The following is an 18,779-nucleotide window of genomic DNA, read 5'->3' as shown; positions in this document are numbered from 1 at the left end:
GCCTATGGTAAACTGACTATATCAGCCTGCATTATAGAGAAAAGCTGTAATGAAATGTCCTCCATCCACACCAAAAAAAGTCTGAGACATTAACAACATTTGAAGCCAGACCATGAGCAACTTCGTTTCCTTCCCTCTTAGTATGAGAGTAACATGATTGAGAAAAATATCTAGAAATAAACTTAGCATCATTCAACAAATTTGCATTAGAGGCCATAGAAGAGGCATGGTCACCCAATGACTTAATCACCAGCTCAGAGTCTTTCTCCAGTATAGCATCTATTATGCCAATCTCCAGAGCAAACTCCAGTTCACAGACACTTGCAAAAATCTCAACCTCAGTAGCTTGAAAGTCCTATGAGAGTTGTTGAGACAAAGAGCCAATGACTAAACCTTGATTGTCTCTAATTAATGCATCACTTTTTTTTTATAACAATTAATGCATCACTTATACATAATTAGTGAGTGACAACAAATGAATTTGCCTCTTTAAACTCTTTCTAATGACATAGTACAAATTTAGCCAACTACAACCCAAATTCAAATTACATCTGGTGAAATTTTTACCAATTTTATTCCATTTAATAAATTTTATTAGATTTGTATTTTGTAAAATCCATCTTTGAATTACATTATGCAAATTTTCAAGAAAAACTAAGATTAATAGATATCTCATTTATATAATTTTTTAACTTTCAAGTTATTTTTACTTCAAAATTATCCATTAAAATGAGTTAATGGATCAAATAGTAAATAGCATCCTATTGATATACAATTTGGCATGTGTAAAATTTATTAGGTGTAAAATTAGGAGTTACACTATTTATAACATGATACAAATAATGGTGGTGTGTGTATATATATATATATATATATATATATATTACATAGCTTCTTTGTATCCTTCATACTTGCAAAATATTAAGAAAATAAGAAATTAAGAACTATTTTCATTGTAAAATAATAAATTTTAATTGTTTATGTTTTAAATTTGATGTAGGAGCATACTAACAACTTATATGACATCCATGCATGTAAGCAACATACGTCATTCACAAACAAACGATTATTCTTGTTTAGTCATTTGCAAATTCTACTCAAGGGTTGCTTTGGTCTAGTTCCTCTAAAGTTTTTCACGCTGTGTTTTTGAACATTCTACCATGACTTCCAACATTCCCACAATATTTTCACAACAAATCTTAAGTGGCAAGTTATTATTGACTATTATGACTGGATAAAAAAAGTAATTTTAGTAATAGGTTCAAATTAGAATTAATAACAATTTATCACCTAGAATTTGTGGTGAAAATTTTTTTTTTTTTTTTTTTTTTTTTTTTTTTTTTTTTTTTTTTTTTTTTTTTTTTTTTTTTTCTGAGAAAGTTTCAACCTATGACGTCTGCTCTCTGTTATAACTCTTTATCATCAGACTAAGACACCAATCGGTTTTTGGTGTAGGCGGGGATTAAACCTCAAATCTTTTATTCAACCATTAGAAACTTTACCAGTTGATAAAGTAATTGGAAAGTATTGTGAAAATGTTATGAACATAGCACTTCTCATAAATAAATATCCCCTCATGCATACCTTATTTCTCCACCAATCACTTTGAAAGTTCAAACCTAATAAATTAGGTACTGACCCCCAAATTTTAATTATGACTTGTTAATTAAGGCTAATTAATTATTAATTAATGTAGAATTAATGTGATTGACCTATTAATCAACCAAACCATCAAACAATTGTATGGATATACATAATCAAACAATGCAATAATGTAAGGGGTAGTTGACGAAGCATTAATCAGAAACATATCATATTACAATTGATAAAACATAAAATAGAACACAAAAGTGGAATGAATGATATTTTTTTGTGGCCTACATAGTACGTATCCAATGTGATGATTAATAAAAAGTAATGGAGAAATTGCACTTTAGCACTCTAAAATATACTCTAGATTACACTTTGCACCATAAACTTTTTGAATGCACACTTTGCACCCTAAACTATGACTATTGATGCATTTTACATCTCAATGTTAAGTTTGTTGTTAACTTTGGATGAAAAAGTATGACATTTTTTTAATAGACCCAATTACCTCTCTTTTCAGTCCCAAAATACATATGAGAAATTATATTTTACCACCTTAAACTATGCTTTTGATTACACTTTACATTGTAAACTTTGGATTTCTATTCAAATTAATGGAAAACTTAACATTGGGGTGCAAAGTATAACATGAGTCATAGTTTATGGTTTAAAATGTGCATTCAAAAAATTTAGATTGCAAAGCATAATTTGAAGTATAATTTAAAGTGGTAAAATGTAATTTTTCTAAAAGTAAGAGCTACATCTTTCTATGATTTTGCATGTATTTTCTTTCAACTTGAGGTGGCTGTTGTTTCCCAAAAAAAAAAAAAAAAAAAAAAAACAAAAGCGCCAAACCAAACCAAACCAAACCAAACCTTGAGGTGGTTGTTCACTTGTTCTTCAATGCTGGATTCTAAGCGCACCATTAAGTAACAGCATGTGCAAAGGTCAAATGCTTCCTGAATTAAAGTTTTAAATCTTATAATTTGATCCTTGTAAATTTATTTTTCTAGTAATTGAAACGACACTATGGAAGGGTTTATTGTCTCCCGTATGTATTACTGGATTAGCTTAAGAAGGTATATATGGTTGTTTGTGCATTACGATTTTATTGGTGTAAGAGTCAGGTTAAAAATTTGAGACAAATTATAATATTTTCGTGGTAGACTATGTCATTTGTTCACCATTCTACTTAAAAACTCGTACTTGTTTAAAATTGTAATTAGAAATTTTTTTTAAACAGAAACTAACTATTTACTCAATAATTTGGTTAAAATGGGCATTTGCCCCTTTTGCTAAAACATTTCAGCAAAATGACTATATTTTGAAACTATCTAGCAAAATGTCCCTGTTTTAAACTCGATTTTCTAAAAATCGAGTTTTAATGAATAACTCGATTTTTAGAAAATTGAGTTATGTGAAATCAAACTTTAAAAAAAAAAAAAGAAAAAAAAAAAGAACAAGGAACTCGAGTTCCATGTAAAATTTCTCACATTACTCAATTTTCATTAAATCGAGTTTTTCATTGAAACTCGAATTTTTAAAAATAGAGTTTCAAAATAGAGATATTTTGCTAAATAGTTTTAGAACAAGAGCATTTTGCTACATCTTTTGGGCGAAATGGGCAAATGCCCAATTTGGCCCAATAATTTTAAATAGATAAGAATCTTTTAGTAAAATGGTGGGCAAATAAGTATTCTACCATGAGAAGTATAATTTCTCAAAATTTGGATTCAATGACCATGCAATTATCACATTTATGTGAGATGTAATAGTTAATAGATGTGCTTTTAATGAATCCTTATTTTTAACCGTTTTAATGCGGCACTTTGAAGCTTTGTCAAGATCCCGAGACTAGTGCTGACCCATGTTAATAGATGTAACCCAACACACTTTAGGTCAATACAAGGCAATGTTTGATCACAGTTAAGATAGCAACAAGGCATAATATGAAACCACAACCAGGGTCAAAATGGTAAGATATCCTTTTCGTTGAAACTTTTCAGTAAAATGTCCATGTTTGAAACTATTTAGGGATATGTCCCTGTTTTGAAACTTGATTTTTAGAAAATCAAGTTCTTGAAAAAATCAACATGGAACTTGAGTTCCATGCTAGATTTTTTTTTTTTTTTTTTTTTTTTTTTTTTTTTTTAAAGATTTACCTCTGTAGAAAAGATGATTCATTCGAATCGACATGCTCCTTTTTCAGTACTTACCTCCAAACATACTTCTACCCTTGCTGTCACCTAAATCCTAATTTTTTTATCCTGCAAAAACATTATTGGAGTGTAACCATATGGTTTTACACTGAATTGTTATAGAATTTAAATCCAGATATTAACTCAATGTAATCAGTGGGAGCAAGCTTCTAATCATGGATTATCTAAGAAAAAGAAAAGGAAACTCAAGCATACAGGAAATTTCTCACCCATTTGTTCATCATGGGCAAAGAACACACAACACATAACTTCTGGTTTGAGAGAAGCGAGGACGGTTCTTAATAATAGAAAAATCTTCTGCTAGCTTCTCTTTGAAAAGAAACAGAGTGTGCTTTTACGCATGCATGATATCCATTCTTTGTAAATGGATTTGTTTTCATTAAAAAATATAGACAATGATCTTCAAAGAAGATGGCCAGACAAAGCAACAATCTTTCTCAGAAATAAAACTTAGCACCTAAAAATAACAATAATATTCCAATTTATGTATATGAGAAGTAACTTATTCATCTCGTGCCCTTGGATGAACTCCAAGTCCAGTTCTTATATTTGCACCCATTTCCAGGAGGTCTTCCACCTATATAAGATATGCAACATTGAGCACATTTTCAACAGTTCAAAATCAATAAATAAATAAACCAAACACTCACTTGAAACAAAGTTCTTCATTTTTAAGTATAGTAAGAGTTTAATTATTATGCCATTGTGCTCAAGTTCAAACAGTACAAGCGACCTAAGTTTCATAATCCCTATATAATTAGTGATAATGAGGTGGAAAAGATGCACAATGATTTATCGATCAATTATCATAGCTGATAAATTGTTGAACTCATAGTGGCAATTTGTATGCCAAAAGAATATCAGCTTAGTGTGGGATAATAAAATTAGAATTTTAGGTGACAGCATAGAGGGTTGGAAGTATGTTTGGAGATAAGAACTGAAAAAGTAGAACTTTAGGGTGACAAAAAGAGGTAAAAGTACTTGACTCTAACTGCATGGAGGTTGGAAGAAGAAAAATTCCATTTTCTTTTTCGTCGAGTCCAAAACTTTTGAATTTTCGGTTGAGGAGGGTGGTTCTTATTATATGTTACGTATATATGAAAGAAATAAGGATTCCCTCCGGTCAGTTTTCATGGGTAAAGAAAGGGCTAAACGTTTGCTAACTAATGTGGAGGATCTCTTGTCAAATATACCTCCTGAAAATTTTGCAAGAACCTTCAGGGACGGTAATAAGGTTTTTATAATGCAACAGGGTTCCAATGCACACAGAAGCTTCCTTATGATCTCTGAACTTGTTCATGGGCATCAGAAAGGTTCCATCATTGTGCCGGAAGGGAATTTGGGCAGTGGGTGGAGAGGATTTGGATTGCATCTACGCAAAGCTATTGCTCCCGACTCACTTCCTGTCAAACCTCCATCCCAATCTGTTTTGAACCTGATAGGGCAACAGTTTAGGCAACAAAAATCTTTTTTGTCAGCAATGGTGGATGGTGATCGGAAAGACAATGGTAGAAGCAAAAAAGGAAAGCATTTAATGCCCAGTTTTCAAAATTCTAACATATCTTGCCTGAGCAGTCAGTTCCAGGATTCACGGGATATGGGTGTTGGGAAGGAAAGCCCTGTACCTGGTGTTGACATCGTGCTTGGGATTAATGCCAATGCTTTCAACGGCACCAATTTTCCCTTATCGCTAGAACTTTCTTTGTGCTTGGAGTGTGGGCTGAATGGTAAGTGGGAAGTTAAGCACTCCAATTTCCAGGAAGTGGGTTGGGGAAGTGTTGAGCCCACGCAAGTCTTTAGGCCCACTGTACTCTCAAAAGCTTACCAGCCCGACCCAACTCTTTTCAATATCTCTAAGCCCAAACCCACCTTGGTCTGGTGGCCCAAATCAAAAGAGTTTAACTCCCTATCTTTCCCGATTCGAGAGTCCCAACCTCCAGGGAAGTCTTCGTCGCTCCATCGGCCTTAACGTCCCCAACGGTTGAAGTTCTGAGTTCCAATGGAGTGGTGGAGGTGCTGATAACGCCATTGATGTCGTCGATGGTCGCCGCTGCTCAGTTTCACGTCTCCGATCAGGTCGACGATGCCAGGTATGTGTTATCGGCATTGTTTGACTTGAATCACACCTCCGATGTAGTCGAGGCTGAGCTTCTCGATTCCGATGTGGCTGATAAGGCCAAAATTGAGTTGGCATGCACCACAGATAGTGAAGAGGGCTTAGAGCAAGACTTTTGACTGATTCTTTAGGAGCATTATGGCAATATAGTCAAGAAATGGGGAAATCCGGAGCAGTGGGTACTTGAACTACGTGATGGAAGGAGGGTTGCGGTTCCGATTCAGATACCTCTGCCACGGTGTGAAGCTATCGAGGTTTTAGAGGAGCAAAAACAGCTGGCCTTAGTTCCGTGGGGGATTGTCAAACCTGATCTTATGGTTGTATTTCACCACTTTTTTGCTAAAGGTCAGTTTGAGAAAAGCTTAAACACTACATTTATTACTCTCATCCCTAAAAAACATGCAGCAAGTGAGATTAGGGATTTCTGGCCCATTAGTCTTGTCGGGAGGGTTTATAAAATTATTGCTAAAGTTTTGGCTAACCTGCTTCGCGTGTTTATGGGGGATATAATCTTAGCATCTCAAAATGCTTTTGTGAGGGATAGACATATCCTTGACCTTGTTCTTATTGCTAATGAATGTCTTGACAGTAGATTGAAGTCTGGGGTGTCGGGGCTAATTTGTAAACTAGATGTTGAGAATGCTTTTAACCATGTAAATTGGAGTTTTCTTTTGCAAATGTTAGAAAGAAGTGTGTTCTCAGCCAAGTGGAGACAATGGATTTCCTTTTGCCTATCGATAGTCCGCTTCTCTATCTTGATTAATGGCTCTCCTTGTGGGTTTTTTGGTAGCTCCAGAGGTTTGAGACAAGGTGATCCTTTGTCTTCTTTGTTGTTTGTGTTGGTGATGGAAACTCTGGGAAGAATGTTGGATAAAACAGTTCTTGAAGGTCGCTTGTCAAGATTTAGCGTGGGAACTTGGAGGGAAGATCCTTGGCAGTGTCTTATCTCCTTTTTGCGGATGATACTCTTATTTTTTGTGATGCTGATCTAAACCAGATTTTGATTTTCTGTATGATTCTTATTTGGTTTGAGGTGGTGTCGGGACTAAAGATTAATTTGGGCAAGTCTGAATTGGTTTCGGTTGGAGTAGTGCATAATTTTGACTTATTGCTTAATGTCCTTGGCTGTAAGCAGAGCTCTCTGCCAATGAAATACTTGGGTCTTTCTTTGGGTGCTAATTTCAAGGATAAGACTATATGGAATCCGATCCTGGAGAAAATGGAAAGGAAATTGGTGGGTTGGAAACGCTTGTATTTATCAAAGGGAGGTAGAGTCACTCTAATCAAAAGCACCCTTTCTAATTTACCCACTTACTTTCTATCTCTATTTCCAATACCTGCTAGTGTGGCTAACCGAATTGAGAAGCTCCAACGGAATTTCTTATGAGGCGGTCTTGGTGATGAACCTAAAATTCATTTGGTTAAATGGGCTACTGTATGTGCTCCTATTTCTTCGGGTGGATTAGGGATTAGGAAGATAAGTCTTTTCAATATAGCTCTACTTGGGAAGTGGTTATGGAGATTTGGGATTGAAAAGGATGCCCTTTGGAGACAAGTGATAGAGATGAAATATGGTTGTGTGAGGGGGGCTGGTGTACTAGATCTGTTAATGGTCCTCAAAGTGTTGGTTTATGGAAGAGTATCAGTCAGGGTTGGCCTTTTTTCTCACGCAATATTCGGTATGATATTGGTGATGGGTCTAGGGTGAAGTTTTGGCAAGACCGTTGGTGTGGAGAGACTCCTATTGCAGTTAGCTACCCTAACCTATTCAGATTTTGCAGGAATAAGGAGGCTAGTGTGGCTGAGCTTATGAAATCCCCCAATGGAGTCCTTTTTTGGGATGTGAGCTTCTTTAGGGTTGTGCATGTTCGGGAATTAGAGGCTTTGTTAAGCTTCATGGAAACCATATACGGTTCCTCAATAAGGGGCTTTGGTGAGGATAAGATGTGTTGGATTCCTAGCAAAGATAAGGGGTTCTTGGTGAAAGATTATTATATAATCTTAGCTGGTCCTACTATCTTCGATTTTCCTTGGAGAAGTATTTGGAAGCAGAAGATTCCCTCTAGAGTTGCTTTCTTTGTATGGACTGCTGCCTTAGGGAAATGCTTGACGATTGATAACTTACGAAAAAGGAAGGTGTGGATTTTGAATTGGTGCTACATGTGCAAGAGAAATGGTGAATCGGTTGACCATCTCTTCCTTCACTGTCCCGTTGCTATGGATCTATGGTCTATGGTTTTGGGTTTATTTGGTGTATCTTGGGTCATGCCGCATACTGTTTTGGGGCTGTTAGGGTGTTGGCAAGGCAGCTTCGGTCGTCATCGAAATGGTTATATATGGTCCATCGTTCCTCATGGCTTAATGTGGTGTCTTTGGAGGGAGAGAAATAGTCGTTGTTTTGAAGATATTGAGAGTTCTATTCCAGACCTCAAGCTCTTCTTTTTTAGAACTTTATTGTATTGGTTGTTTGCTTTGCAAAACCAATCATTCCCTTCTTTTATCGATTTCCTAGATTCTTGCAATTTTTGTATTTGATTTTCTGTACCCTTGTTCACTCCCTATGTACTAGGGTGCTTCCTTTTTGGTATCAATATATCTTATTACTTATCAATAAAAAGAAGAGGAAAAAGAAATAACAATTTAAAAGACATCCGCCAAAAGAAAGAGAACACATTTTTCCACCCAAAATTTAACTCAAAGCAATGAAGCCAAGGTATAATTGAAACACAATCCCTTCCAAGTAATGACACACCAACGAAGTGTAGCACAGTTTGTATATATGGCCAAGAGGGCATAACTCCAGTTAAGAGGTTGAAAATTCGGAACCAATCAAAGGTAAAATAGAGCTCAAGCCATCACTCGTGTTGGAAAACTTTTCAAGCAATAATGCTCTCAGTACACCCCAGCTAAAATACTCATACATGAAAAAAAATCAAGTTTTGGGAAAGCACTCAACTCAACTTCAAATAACAGTTTCAATGACTCACTCTGTTACCATCATCACCAGATACTGCTTAACAATTAAATAGATCAAACAATAGGTAGACACTAAACAAAGAAATTCTATTTCCAGATAATATGTGGAAAGAATATCTGTTTTGTTCAATGCTTATCCTGCATGGGCAAGTTATCTTCAGAACACACTGCCAGCCTTTTTCAACTAAAGCCTGTGATTAATAAACACTTTTTGCAATTAACAAAAGACCAAAATCACATCAAATGTTTTTCTTTTTCCTCTTTCAATTTATTTAATGATCAACATACTCAAATTAAACAGTGTTGACAAATGAACAGACAAGTTCATTTAATTTTGTTCTCGGGCTGTGTTTCTACAGATCCATCCTCTAGAGTTCTTAAAATTTCTGAAATCCTATCCATCCATATTGAAATAAGTGAACTAAATTTCGTCATGTCAAACGTTGACTATCACCATTTTGGTTCAATTTAAATTATTGATGATGTGGCAAACAAAATCTAACCCGCCCATTTCAGAATAGATATAAAAAGATTTTGTGAAGGGTAAAACATAGGTACATTACTTTCCCCATTAAATTAAAACACATTAGACTAGTTATGCTTTGTTAGTCAATACAGTCTTGTGTTTCAATTTAATTGAGGAACCTAATGTAGTGTACATAAGTAACTGTATCTAAGTTTCGCCCTTTTACGAAACCTATTATTGAATTACCTAAGTACTCCGAAGCATCCTCATCCGGGTTTCTATCATATGAATTTTGAAGGAGACACATTGAAGATTGTTTAAGACCCATCTTACACAAGTAGTAAAGTAAATCTACAGATAACGTATTCAATCATGTCAGGTGAACTACAAAAAAAGACACAGAGTTTAAGCAATGATTCTTAAACGCTTATGTTGCAGTTTATGTTCATGTTGTTCGACACTATTTCACAGCCTTGACTTGATATTGGAAAGACTAAAAAGCCCCTAAAATGCCAGAGAGAGAGAGAGAGAAGCGGACCTTGTGGATGCCGGAGACGTGGAGGACGGAAACGGCGGCGGTGGCGGTGGCGCCGACGAAGAGGGAGGCGACGGAGAAGGCTTTGAAAGGCATGAAGTGGGAGTCGCCGGCGTGGCCTCTTTTGAAGGAAGATATGGCCCACCCCAACTGGGCAGCACTAGCTAGGGCCCACCAGATGTGACTGTAGGTCTCAGTACCAGTCCCAGTCCCACCACCACCACCACCGGCACCGCCGCCTTCGTCCTCCTCCATCTGCGATCCAACTTCAACTTTGCCCTCTCCAGCTTTAGCTCTTGCAGTTGCAGTCTTGCTCTGCCCCCAACTCTCTTTTCAGTCTATCTAAAATTTGTTGTACGTTCTTTGCTTCCCCTTTCTCTGTATGGCTTAACTTGGGGGATGGGGTCTGTCCTTTTGTTGGGTTTTGAACTGGGTGTTAATGGGCTTTTTACATAGATGAATTAATCTGTGGGTATGATAATGACACCATCTACATTGTAAAACAATCAGCCCATTAATTCAGCAAAAACAAAAAAAACAAAAAAACAAAAACCAGCCCATTAACTCACAAAAGGACCTAAAACCCATCAACCCCATTGATTTAAAATTGCACTATCTAATTTTACCTAAATTTCAATTTTGTTGTGTAATTTCAAATTCATTTAATTCAATCAGCTCTCTCTAAAACAACGTAGTCTTATGTTTTTCTTTTTCCATATTTTCCTCTCTCTTAATTTCACTCTCAATTTTAAGGAAAGAACTCTTGGGCCAAAACATCCTTTGCATCATTGTCTATTTGTAAGACTTTCTATTTCATTACTCATTTGATAAGGAATAGTCTTTTCTTTCACCTCTAAGGAATATCCTTTTTTTCCAAACCAAAAAAAAAAAAAAAAAACCAATTTAGTTTTTCTTTCTTTAACAAAAAAACCAATTAACTTTTCAAGTCACAATAGGAATTTAAGGCATTTCACAAAAATCTCTACTCTAACTCAAATTCTATCACCTTTTTTTTCCTTTTGAGATAGCTCCAACTTAATCAAAGCAAACTTTTCCTCAAAAAAAAATCACTACTTATGTAGCTTAATCCATACTCTTGCAAACTTGTACCGAATATAATATTCTCTCAAATTCCATTAGGACCTACCGGTCCTAGATATCTCATAATTCACACAAGAAATAATCCAATAAATCAACTAAACTTTGATACCACTTGTTGAATCCTAATTTAGTCTTACTTGAATTAATAAATTCAACTAATAATTTTAATCAATCAAAAACTTTATCACAACAATTACTGTGTCAAGATGTCAATCACACACATAATCATAGAATTAGGAAAATCATTTATTCTCAAAAGGAAAATCATGGGACAAATTCCAAATAAATTCACTATTATAAAATAAATTACAATATCTTCTCAAGATTATGCCTAACTTGAGATCTACACCAAATACAATGCACCTTCTCTTTAGAAAATAATAGAACTCACTTAAGAATCACTCACCTTGGATACAACAATTTTTATGGTTGTAGCACCCCAAAAATATTTCCCTAGAGAAAACCTAAAATTTATCTACCTTTCTTTTGATTTCATGCTCAATTTTAAGATTGTCTCCTCTCCCCACAGGGGAGGTCCCTTGGGCCAAAGTTAATCATTTGCTACACTATCTATTTATAAGACTTTAATTTCTAAACATGGTAGACAAGCAGAAATACTTTATGTCTTTGACAAGGAAGAAGCTTAGAGTATGTTTGATAATTTTTTTCCCCCTTATTTTTTATTTACAAAAACAATTTTCTATTTTTGAAACTAAAAAACTTGTTTGGCAACCCAAAATGGACAAAAAACAAAAACTATTTTCAAAACTCAATTTGTGAAGGAAACTGAAAACATGCAAAAAGCTATTTTCAATTTCTAATTTTCAAAAGTCAATGAAAATACGCATTTACTTTAATGAATTTGTCTCATTTAATGAGTTAGCATTAAAATTCAAATCCTAGTAACAACATATTTTAGTATTTTCTATTTTTTTTCTTCAAAAAAACTATTTTTTAATTTCAACTAACTAAACATGTTTTTGACAAGAATTTTTTTTTTCTTTATATTCCCAAAAACAAGTTTTTGAAAATAGAAAACAAAAACTGTTACAAAATATAACCTTACATTCTATTTCGAGAAATAGCCTTTCCTTCCACACAAAGAAAACCCAAAAAATAACTAAATTAATATTTCTTTTTTTAAGTAGAAAATGCAATTAGTTTTCCAAGTCACAACAAGAATCTGAAGCAATTTCCCAACAAGTGCAGCCCTATAAAAGTTTAGGGAGTCTAATTGCATTTTACCTTTGAATTTAATAATTCTTTGAAATAATAACACTGTTTGTATTTTATTGGTCAATACAACCAAGTGTCTGAATTTAATTAAAAAATATAATATATTGCTCCTAATGTACTGCATCTTAGGCATTGCCCTTCGGAATACATGGGCTCAAGAGCTTGGTTTTTTCTTCTCAAAAAAAAAAGAAAAAAACAAAAAAAATGGTTTTAATGGATTGTGATTTATGTGTTTGAAAAAAATCTGGCGTGACACTGAATTATGGGAGGGTGAAATACAAGGGCCTTTATACTGAGTCTATATTAAATTTATTTATTACCAGCACTAGAAAGAATGCAATTAATAATGTAATAATACAACATGATGTTATATAAATTGAAACGGAAATGGATGTCACTCTTTTATTAGGGAACAGAGGATACAAATATGCTTCATATTTTTTAGAAAAGGAAAGGATATAACAAGCTGGATTTCGAATACAACTACTAGCAATGCCAAACTTCCAATACATATTAAAATATCACAATGAAAAGAAAGTTAGGTATTCGTGAACACAAAAGGCCTAAGGAAATTCAAGATAGTGATGAGCAGGACCACGAACCCAACAACAGTTGCCGTGCTTCTCCAAATATCCCGGAAATATACATTTCTCAAGGATGCCATATTTCTGTTCCAACCGCTATTGTAGTAGTTATCAAGGTCTTCAATGACTTCACTGTAATAGGATTTTGTTCCCACAATTTCACGGCAAAGGTTGTTTATCATCTTGGCAACTGCATGGTTGCTGCCCAATGAGTTAACAATAATCTTTTTGTCAACAAGTAACTCAACGTCTTCCTCCCTGTTGATAAGAAAATCCAATTGTTTGATATAATTGCATATGTAAGCTTCATCTGGATAATGACACTGCTCTAGGGCCATGAGGTTTCGGAAAATTTCTTCAATTCGGTCATGTACCACAAACTCTGGGATTACCAAGCGAATTTGAAAACGGTTCAATTTTGGAAATTTTTCCAAGCAAACTGTGGGCCATGAGCAATTGATGCACTTACAACAGGCCGAGTTACGCTTGAATTGTATGTTTAGTAACCATCTTTTTTCTTCAAATGAATATTTCTTCTGCTTTCTGATCAGTAGGTTCCCGCTTCTGACCAGGAGGTTCCCACTTCTCGAATATCAGTCCTGCGTTGTCCAGCTTTGTTGCACTATGTGGTTGCTGATCAATATTTTGTTCTCGAATTTCATGTTTGGGTGGATGGTAGAAACGTCTGTACAAATCAGTGAAATGTTTTACGCCTTTCATCTCATCAGTGGATAATTCCTTGTCATCGGGCAATTTCTTGCGATCAAAAAAGTATATACAGGCAAGCGTGAGAAAGCCCTTACGAATGCCTGTAAACCCACTTAGATCATATAAGCGGTCGAGTATAAAAAATGGAAGCTGATTCTCAAGTAATATCAAGTCTTGCATTATGCCATCTTTTAGGCATGGTTTACTTAAAATATAATCCTTTTCATCTTTTGGATCCTCATAATTCCTCAAGAAAAGCTCAATGATAAAGATGGAATCCTCTAGAATCATATCCACGAAATGTTTATCTTTGGGTTGAGAAATCCCTACTGCATAACAACGGCGCATCTCATCTTCATTTTTTTTATTGATGTATTCAAACTCCTCCCGGGATTTGCCAGTCCGACAAAAGAACACCTTTAAATAATTTTCTTTCCACTCTTTCATGTCCTTTAGTTCGTCATTGTTGCGATGAACAGGGCCTATTGAAATTAACTTTGGAGTGTAGGCTTTTTTATTGACATTACGAAGTCTTTTGGGGACCCTGTAGATGCAACACTTGGGGTTCCAGTTAGGCTCCCTGGGCTCCCTGGGCTCCCTGGGTTGTGTAATGTCAATGGTAGTATCATTTTTTTCACAAGTAGGCATGTTTTCAATCGTTACCTTCCTTTTTCCTGTGATAGATAAACAACACTCATTAGCACAAGAATACAATCATTCCAGAATTTAATCCACGAGGCATTACTTGCTCTAGGCTCCAGGCCCCAACCCAACCCTATATACATATCTTCATCAGGACTTTTATTAGGTTTTTTCTTTTGAAATTATCGCATAATCATCCGAACACTGGGGCAAGATTGAAAAATAAATAAATAGACAATCGAATATTTTTTAAGAAACCAATAAACAAAAATTTAATGTCTTAAACCTAACCTTAATTGTGCATCTATATATATGTATGTATGTATGTATGTATAACAACAAAAATTTATTTTAACAATCAAGATTAAGTGGATAATGAATCCTCCTTTAAAAAAGTGTAAAATTTTTAGTTGATTTGATTAATTGTGCTTATTGTGTGTGTGTGTGTGTGTGTGTATATATATATATAAAGATAAAAGGATTTTGAGAGAGAAGGGGAAGGATTTACATAATTCAGCCTCATGATTTATGTCTAAAAAAAAAAAAACTCTTAGTAGCTACATTTTTTTTTTTATTTTTTTGAATTGTTATTTTACAATGAACCTTAAATATAATGTATATTGGAACTAAAGTTAACTTATTAGGAGAATCCTTTGATAAAAAAAAAATTCAAGGACAATTAATATTCATTGATTTTAGTCAACCAAAGAAATCAACATGTGTTGAATGTGATATTCATTAAACACTAACACTTAGGCATCAAAATTGTGAATAGAGTATCTCATGAGAAAGTTTCGCTAGAAACTTGGTTATAATCAATGATTACAACTCTCACTAAAAAGATTAACATAGGCTACATAATTTGAAAATCAAACTATTAGATTGCATGCATGTTCTTTATATTCTTAGCACACAAGTCAAAATTTGTGCCAATCGAATGTTATCTACTATTTGATCTATAAACTTTTTATTTTTATTTTTTATATGTACATAATAAGACTACAAAAAGTTAAACTTTCAACATTTGATTGATGACATAACTATTGATATTTTAAAATTTTGTAATAATAGAGAATACAAGAAGAAAATATAATTCAAATTTGAACTTGTCAAAATTTACATATAATAAAAATATATTTAATGGAGTTGTAGTCTTTTGCTACAAATTGGTTTGTATCCCGATTTTGTCCAATTTAGTAATAATTACGACATGATGATATGTGAATTATCTTGAGCCCACCAATGTAACCGAGTCCAAAAATCTTTCAAAATCAATTAACTTTGTTTCAATAGAAAATCTTGTGTAAAGATAGTTTTCCATATTTTCCAGTATTTGATAGTGTAAAAAAAAAAAAATGACTAAAAGAAAAATTATCTTTGGTAAATAAGAAAAGAGTGGCTTATTTTTAGAGATTGTTTTCCACTAATTTTTTTGGAAAATGACTCTATCTCACAACAAGTTAAATAAAGGAAGTTATGAGATTATTTTTCTAACTCATTTAAGGTTGCTACCAAATATTGGAAAATGAGATAGTTTTATTGAAAATACTTTTTAGAAAATAACTCTTTTTTTTTTTTTAGAAAATATTATCGTTGAAACAAACAAAGTCAACCAAAGAAATCACAATGTGTTTTTTTCTCAAAAAAGCACATTATGATTTCTTTGGTTTTCTGCCTGTCCGGCTCTTTTCTTTCTAGCTGCAAAAGCAACATTAACAAGTAGGGGTAATTCTCACCTCTCAATAGGAAAAAACTTGTTGCATATATATTAATATGCACAGGAAAAAAAAAACCAAACAAACAAATGAAATGGTAACAAGAACAAAGTTTAATTACAAATTAACCAAGTTGGAGGACATGCCACCTCATCCAACCTTCTTAAGTCATTTAACGAACCCATTCAAAACTTAAGTCGTTACTCTCTGGTCCTCTCTCTCTCTCTCTCTCTCAACCCTCAACCGCTTTCTCTCACTCCATCGGCACTCTCGATCCCTTGTCTTTCTTCGCCATTCCCTATCCCCACTCCCTTCACCTCCATAGTGTCACCACATTACTGAATCAATATCATTTTTCAAAGACATCGACTACATCCAATTTGACCCAATAGTTCGTGTCAACTGAGCTCAATAACTTAACCTAAACCCATGACCAGAATCACCCACACAAAATCCGATTACTCCCTTACCTAATATATTGCTAGTCAAATAATCAACCACCACACATATCTATCTAAGACCCACTCAACCAAGCCTCTCATAACATACCATAATGGGTCCATTAAATGACTTAAGGCCATCATGTGAGATTCACATGACAAGACACTTGTTTAATTTAGGTGGATGTCACCACTGCATACTCTTGGTGCGATGGTCACTCTACAAGTGTAAGTGCTTATAGGGTATGGGGGTAATTGCCGGGGTTCAAGTTTCTAGGAGAGAGCTTCACACACATATACACTTAAATTAGGATAGAGTAAAATTTCTATCTTGTATAAAAAAAAATAAAAAAAAATAAAAAAATAAAAAGAAATGAAGAAATATTTAACTTCTGGGGGTTCAAGTCTCTAATCAGGTTTGTAACTAAACCTTTTCCGTGTGAGAAATGTTTTCTTAAACAAAACAGGACATGACACTGAAAGCTTTTGATGCGAGAGAGAAAGGAAGAAACTAAGAAAGGTAAAAGAACAAAGAAACCCTTGGCTTTCTGAGCAATGACTTAAAAGACTTCATAAAGATGTAATAAATGTGGGTTTTGTGAATAATTAATTTGAATACCATTAGACAAAATAAATCTTAATCATCTTTTTAACTCAAATGGTTCTCAATAATCCAAAAAGGTGTTCGAAAAAGGGGGAAAAGAGTTTAAAAAGGGAATAAGGAAATCTAACCAAATAAGCAAAACCTAGAAAGCTTTACACAAGAGGAGATAAGAGACAAAAAGAAAAGAAAGAGGAAGAGGGATAATAAATTTGAGGATTGTAAAGACATCCAACCCAACATAAGAGGACCTGAAGTATATTAAGAGGTTTTGTAATTCCTTGTCTCACATATACTAGATTAGTGGCGAAGCCAACAATATTTTCCAGTAAGGCCAAGCAAAATATATCTATAATTTATACCCACACATATCAATTATACTTAAAACGTGTCTATTACATGATTGTGTGTGTGTATACACACACACACACACACACACACACACACACACATATATATATTTATTTATATTTATATTATTTTTATGTATATATAAAAATTTGATCAAGTTAATTTTACACAATTTAAGAGAATTTTTTTTTTCATTAAGTTGTGTAGTTATCCCTTAAATTAATTATAATTAATTCTTTGAATATTTTAAATAATTTTGTGTTGAATAAATTAAAGATTACACATTAACATATAATAATAGTTTTAGAAAATATGAAATGTATAAAATAAATTAATTCAAATACACTAATTAATAAATATTGCTTTTATATGCCTTAACATATACAATGTAATATAATAATAATAATAATAATAATAATTAGTTGCTAACCCGTGCAACGCACGGAAAAACTATTGACTTAGGAAAAAAAAAATCCAACAATGAGTAAATAGACATTTTGCTAGATAGCATTTTTTTAAAAAAAAAATGAAGAAATATTTAACTTCTATACTTTTCCATAGTTTAGAAGTGTTGTCTAACATTGAACGTTATTGAATTGCAAGTGTATAGTTACTGAAACTTACAAAGTAATTTACAATTCTTAAGTTAATAAAACAAAACTCCCAATAGTTATATATAAATAGACACACTCTCAAAACTAATATAAAGTACAAATATATAAACAAAGACCATGATATGAGAAAGACACATCAAGTTTCAAATTTGAGTATCAATATAACTTTCTCATAGTAATAACAATATAGACAATTCAAAACATGGAACAATATCAAAATTATAATACCTAATTCCAATCTTTTATGTTGAATTCAAACAAATAATTAATTGAAATTAATCCAAACAAATAATTAATCAACCAAAAATCATAGCTTTTAATAGGAAAACAAAAAATCACATGAACCTAAATAAAAAGCACTTAAGGTGAAGAATTAATATCAAACTTCAAAATTTATAGAATCCCCAAATTCTACTTCAAAACCAAACCAAATTCAACAAATTTATATATAACATACCATATAAAAATTTATCATTCCCTAGGTTGGAAGACATAGGTTGCAGCTTTGATTTTTCTCCAAAAAATAGAGATGTTTTATCTGCCATGTACAATTAAAAAAAAAAATTAGAAGAAATTTCAACTGAAAAACAAAACCCACGAAAACAATGTCAATATAAATATGGAGATTAACCCAAATACTCAAAAGAAAATCAATTCTAAACATAACAAAAGAATAAGATAGAAAGAAAATCTTAGATATAAACAAATATCGATCCACATATGTTGAATTGAAATTTTATTAATAATAACAATATAAAAAAATTCGACATAAAATTCATTAATTAAAGAAGAAAGTTGAATTAGATTGCTTGCATTTTTTTTTTTTAACGTTAGTCTCTATTTTTTGCTTAGGTTTTATATATATATATATATTTATATATATAT

General features: G+C 33.2%; 2 protein-coding genes across 2 annotated transcripts; both read right to left on the bottom strand.

Moving 5' to 3' along the window:
• Window positions 1-4,064: 4,064 nt before the first annotated feature.
• LOC112021028 (uncharacterized) lies at window positions 4,065-10,298 on the bottom strand. Its single transcript, XM_024053597.2, has 2 exons — window positions 9,906-10,298; window positions 4,065-4,386 (listed from the first exon to the last, which is right to left on the bottom strand). Exons 1-2 carry the CDS (start codon window positions 10,155-10,157, stop codon window positions 4,312-4,314), a joined length of 327 nt encoding a protein of 108 aa, XP_023909365.1. The 5' UTR covers window positions 10,158-10,298; the 3' UTR covers window positions 4,065-4,311.
• Window positions 10,299-12,777: 2,479 nt separating this feature from the next.
• LOC112021035 (UPF0481 protein At3g47200) lies at window positions 12,778-13,822 on the bottom strand. The gene is made up of 2 exons (XM_024053602.2): window positions 13,393-13,822; window positions 12,778-13,262 (listed from the first exon to the last, which is right to left on the bottom strand). The coding sequence occupies exons 1-2, from the start codon at window positions 13,820-13,822 to the stop codon at window positions 12,778-12,780; spliced, it is 915 nt and encodes a 304-aa protein (XP_023909370.2).
• Between the last annotated feature and the right edge of the window lie 4,957 nt (window positions 13,823-18,779).

Source organism: Quercus suber, unplaced genomic scaffold (genome assembly GCF_002906115.3).
Source record: "Quercus suber isolate HL8 unplaced genomic scaffold, Cork oak 2.0 scaffold_122, whole genome shotgun sequence".
Lineage (NCBI taxonomy): Eukaryota > Viridiplantae > Streptophyta > Magnoliopsida > Fagales > Fagaceae > Quercus > Quercus suber.
The sequence above is the reverse complement of the archived record's forward strand: the minus strand, read 5'-3'. Positions and strand labels throughout refer to the sequence as shown.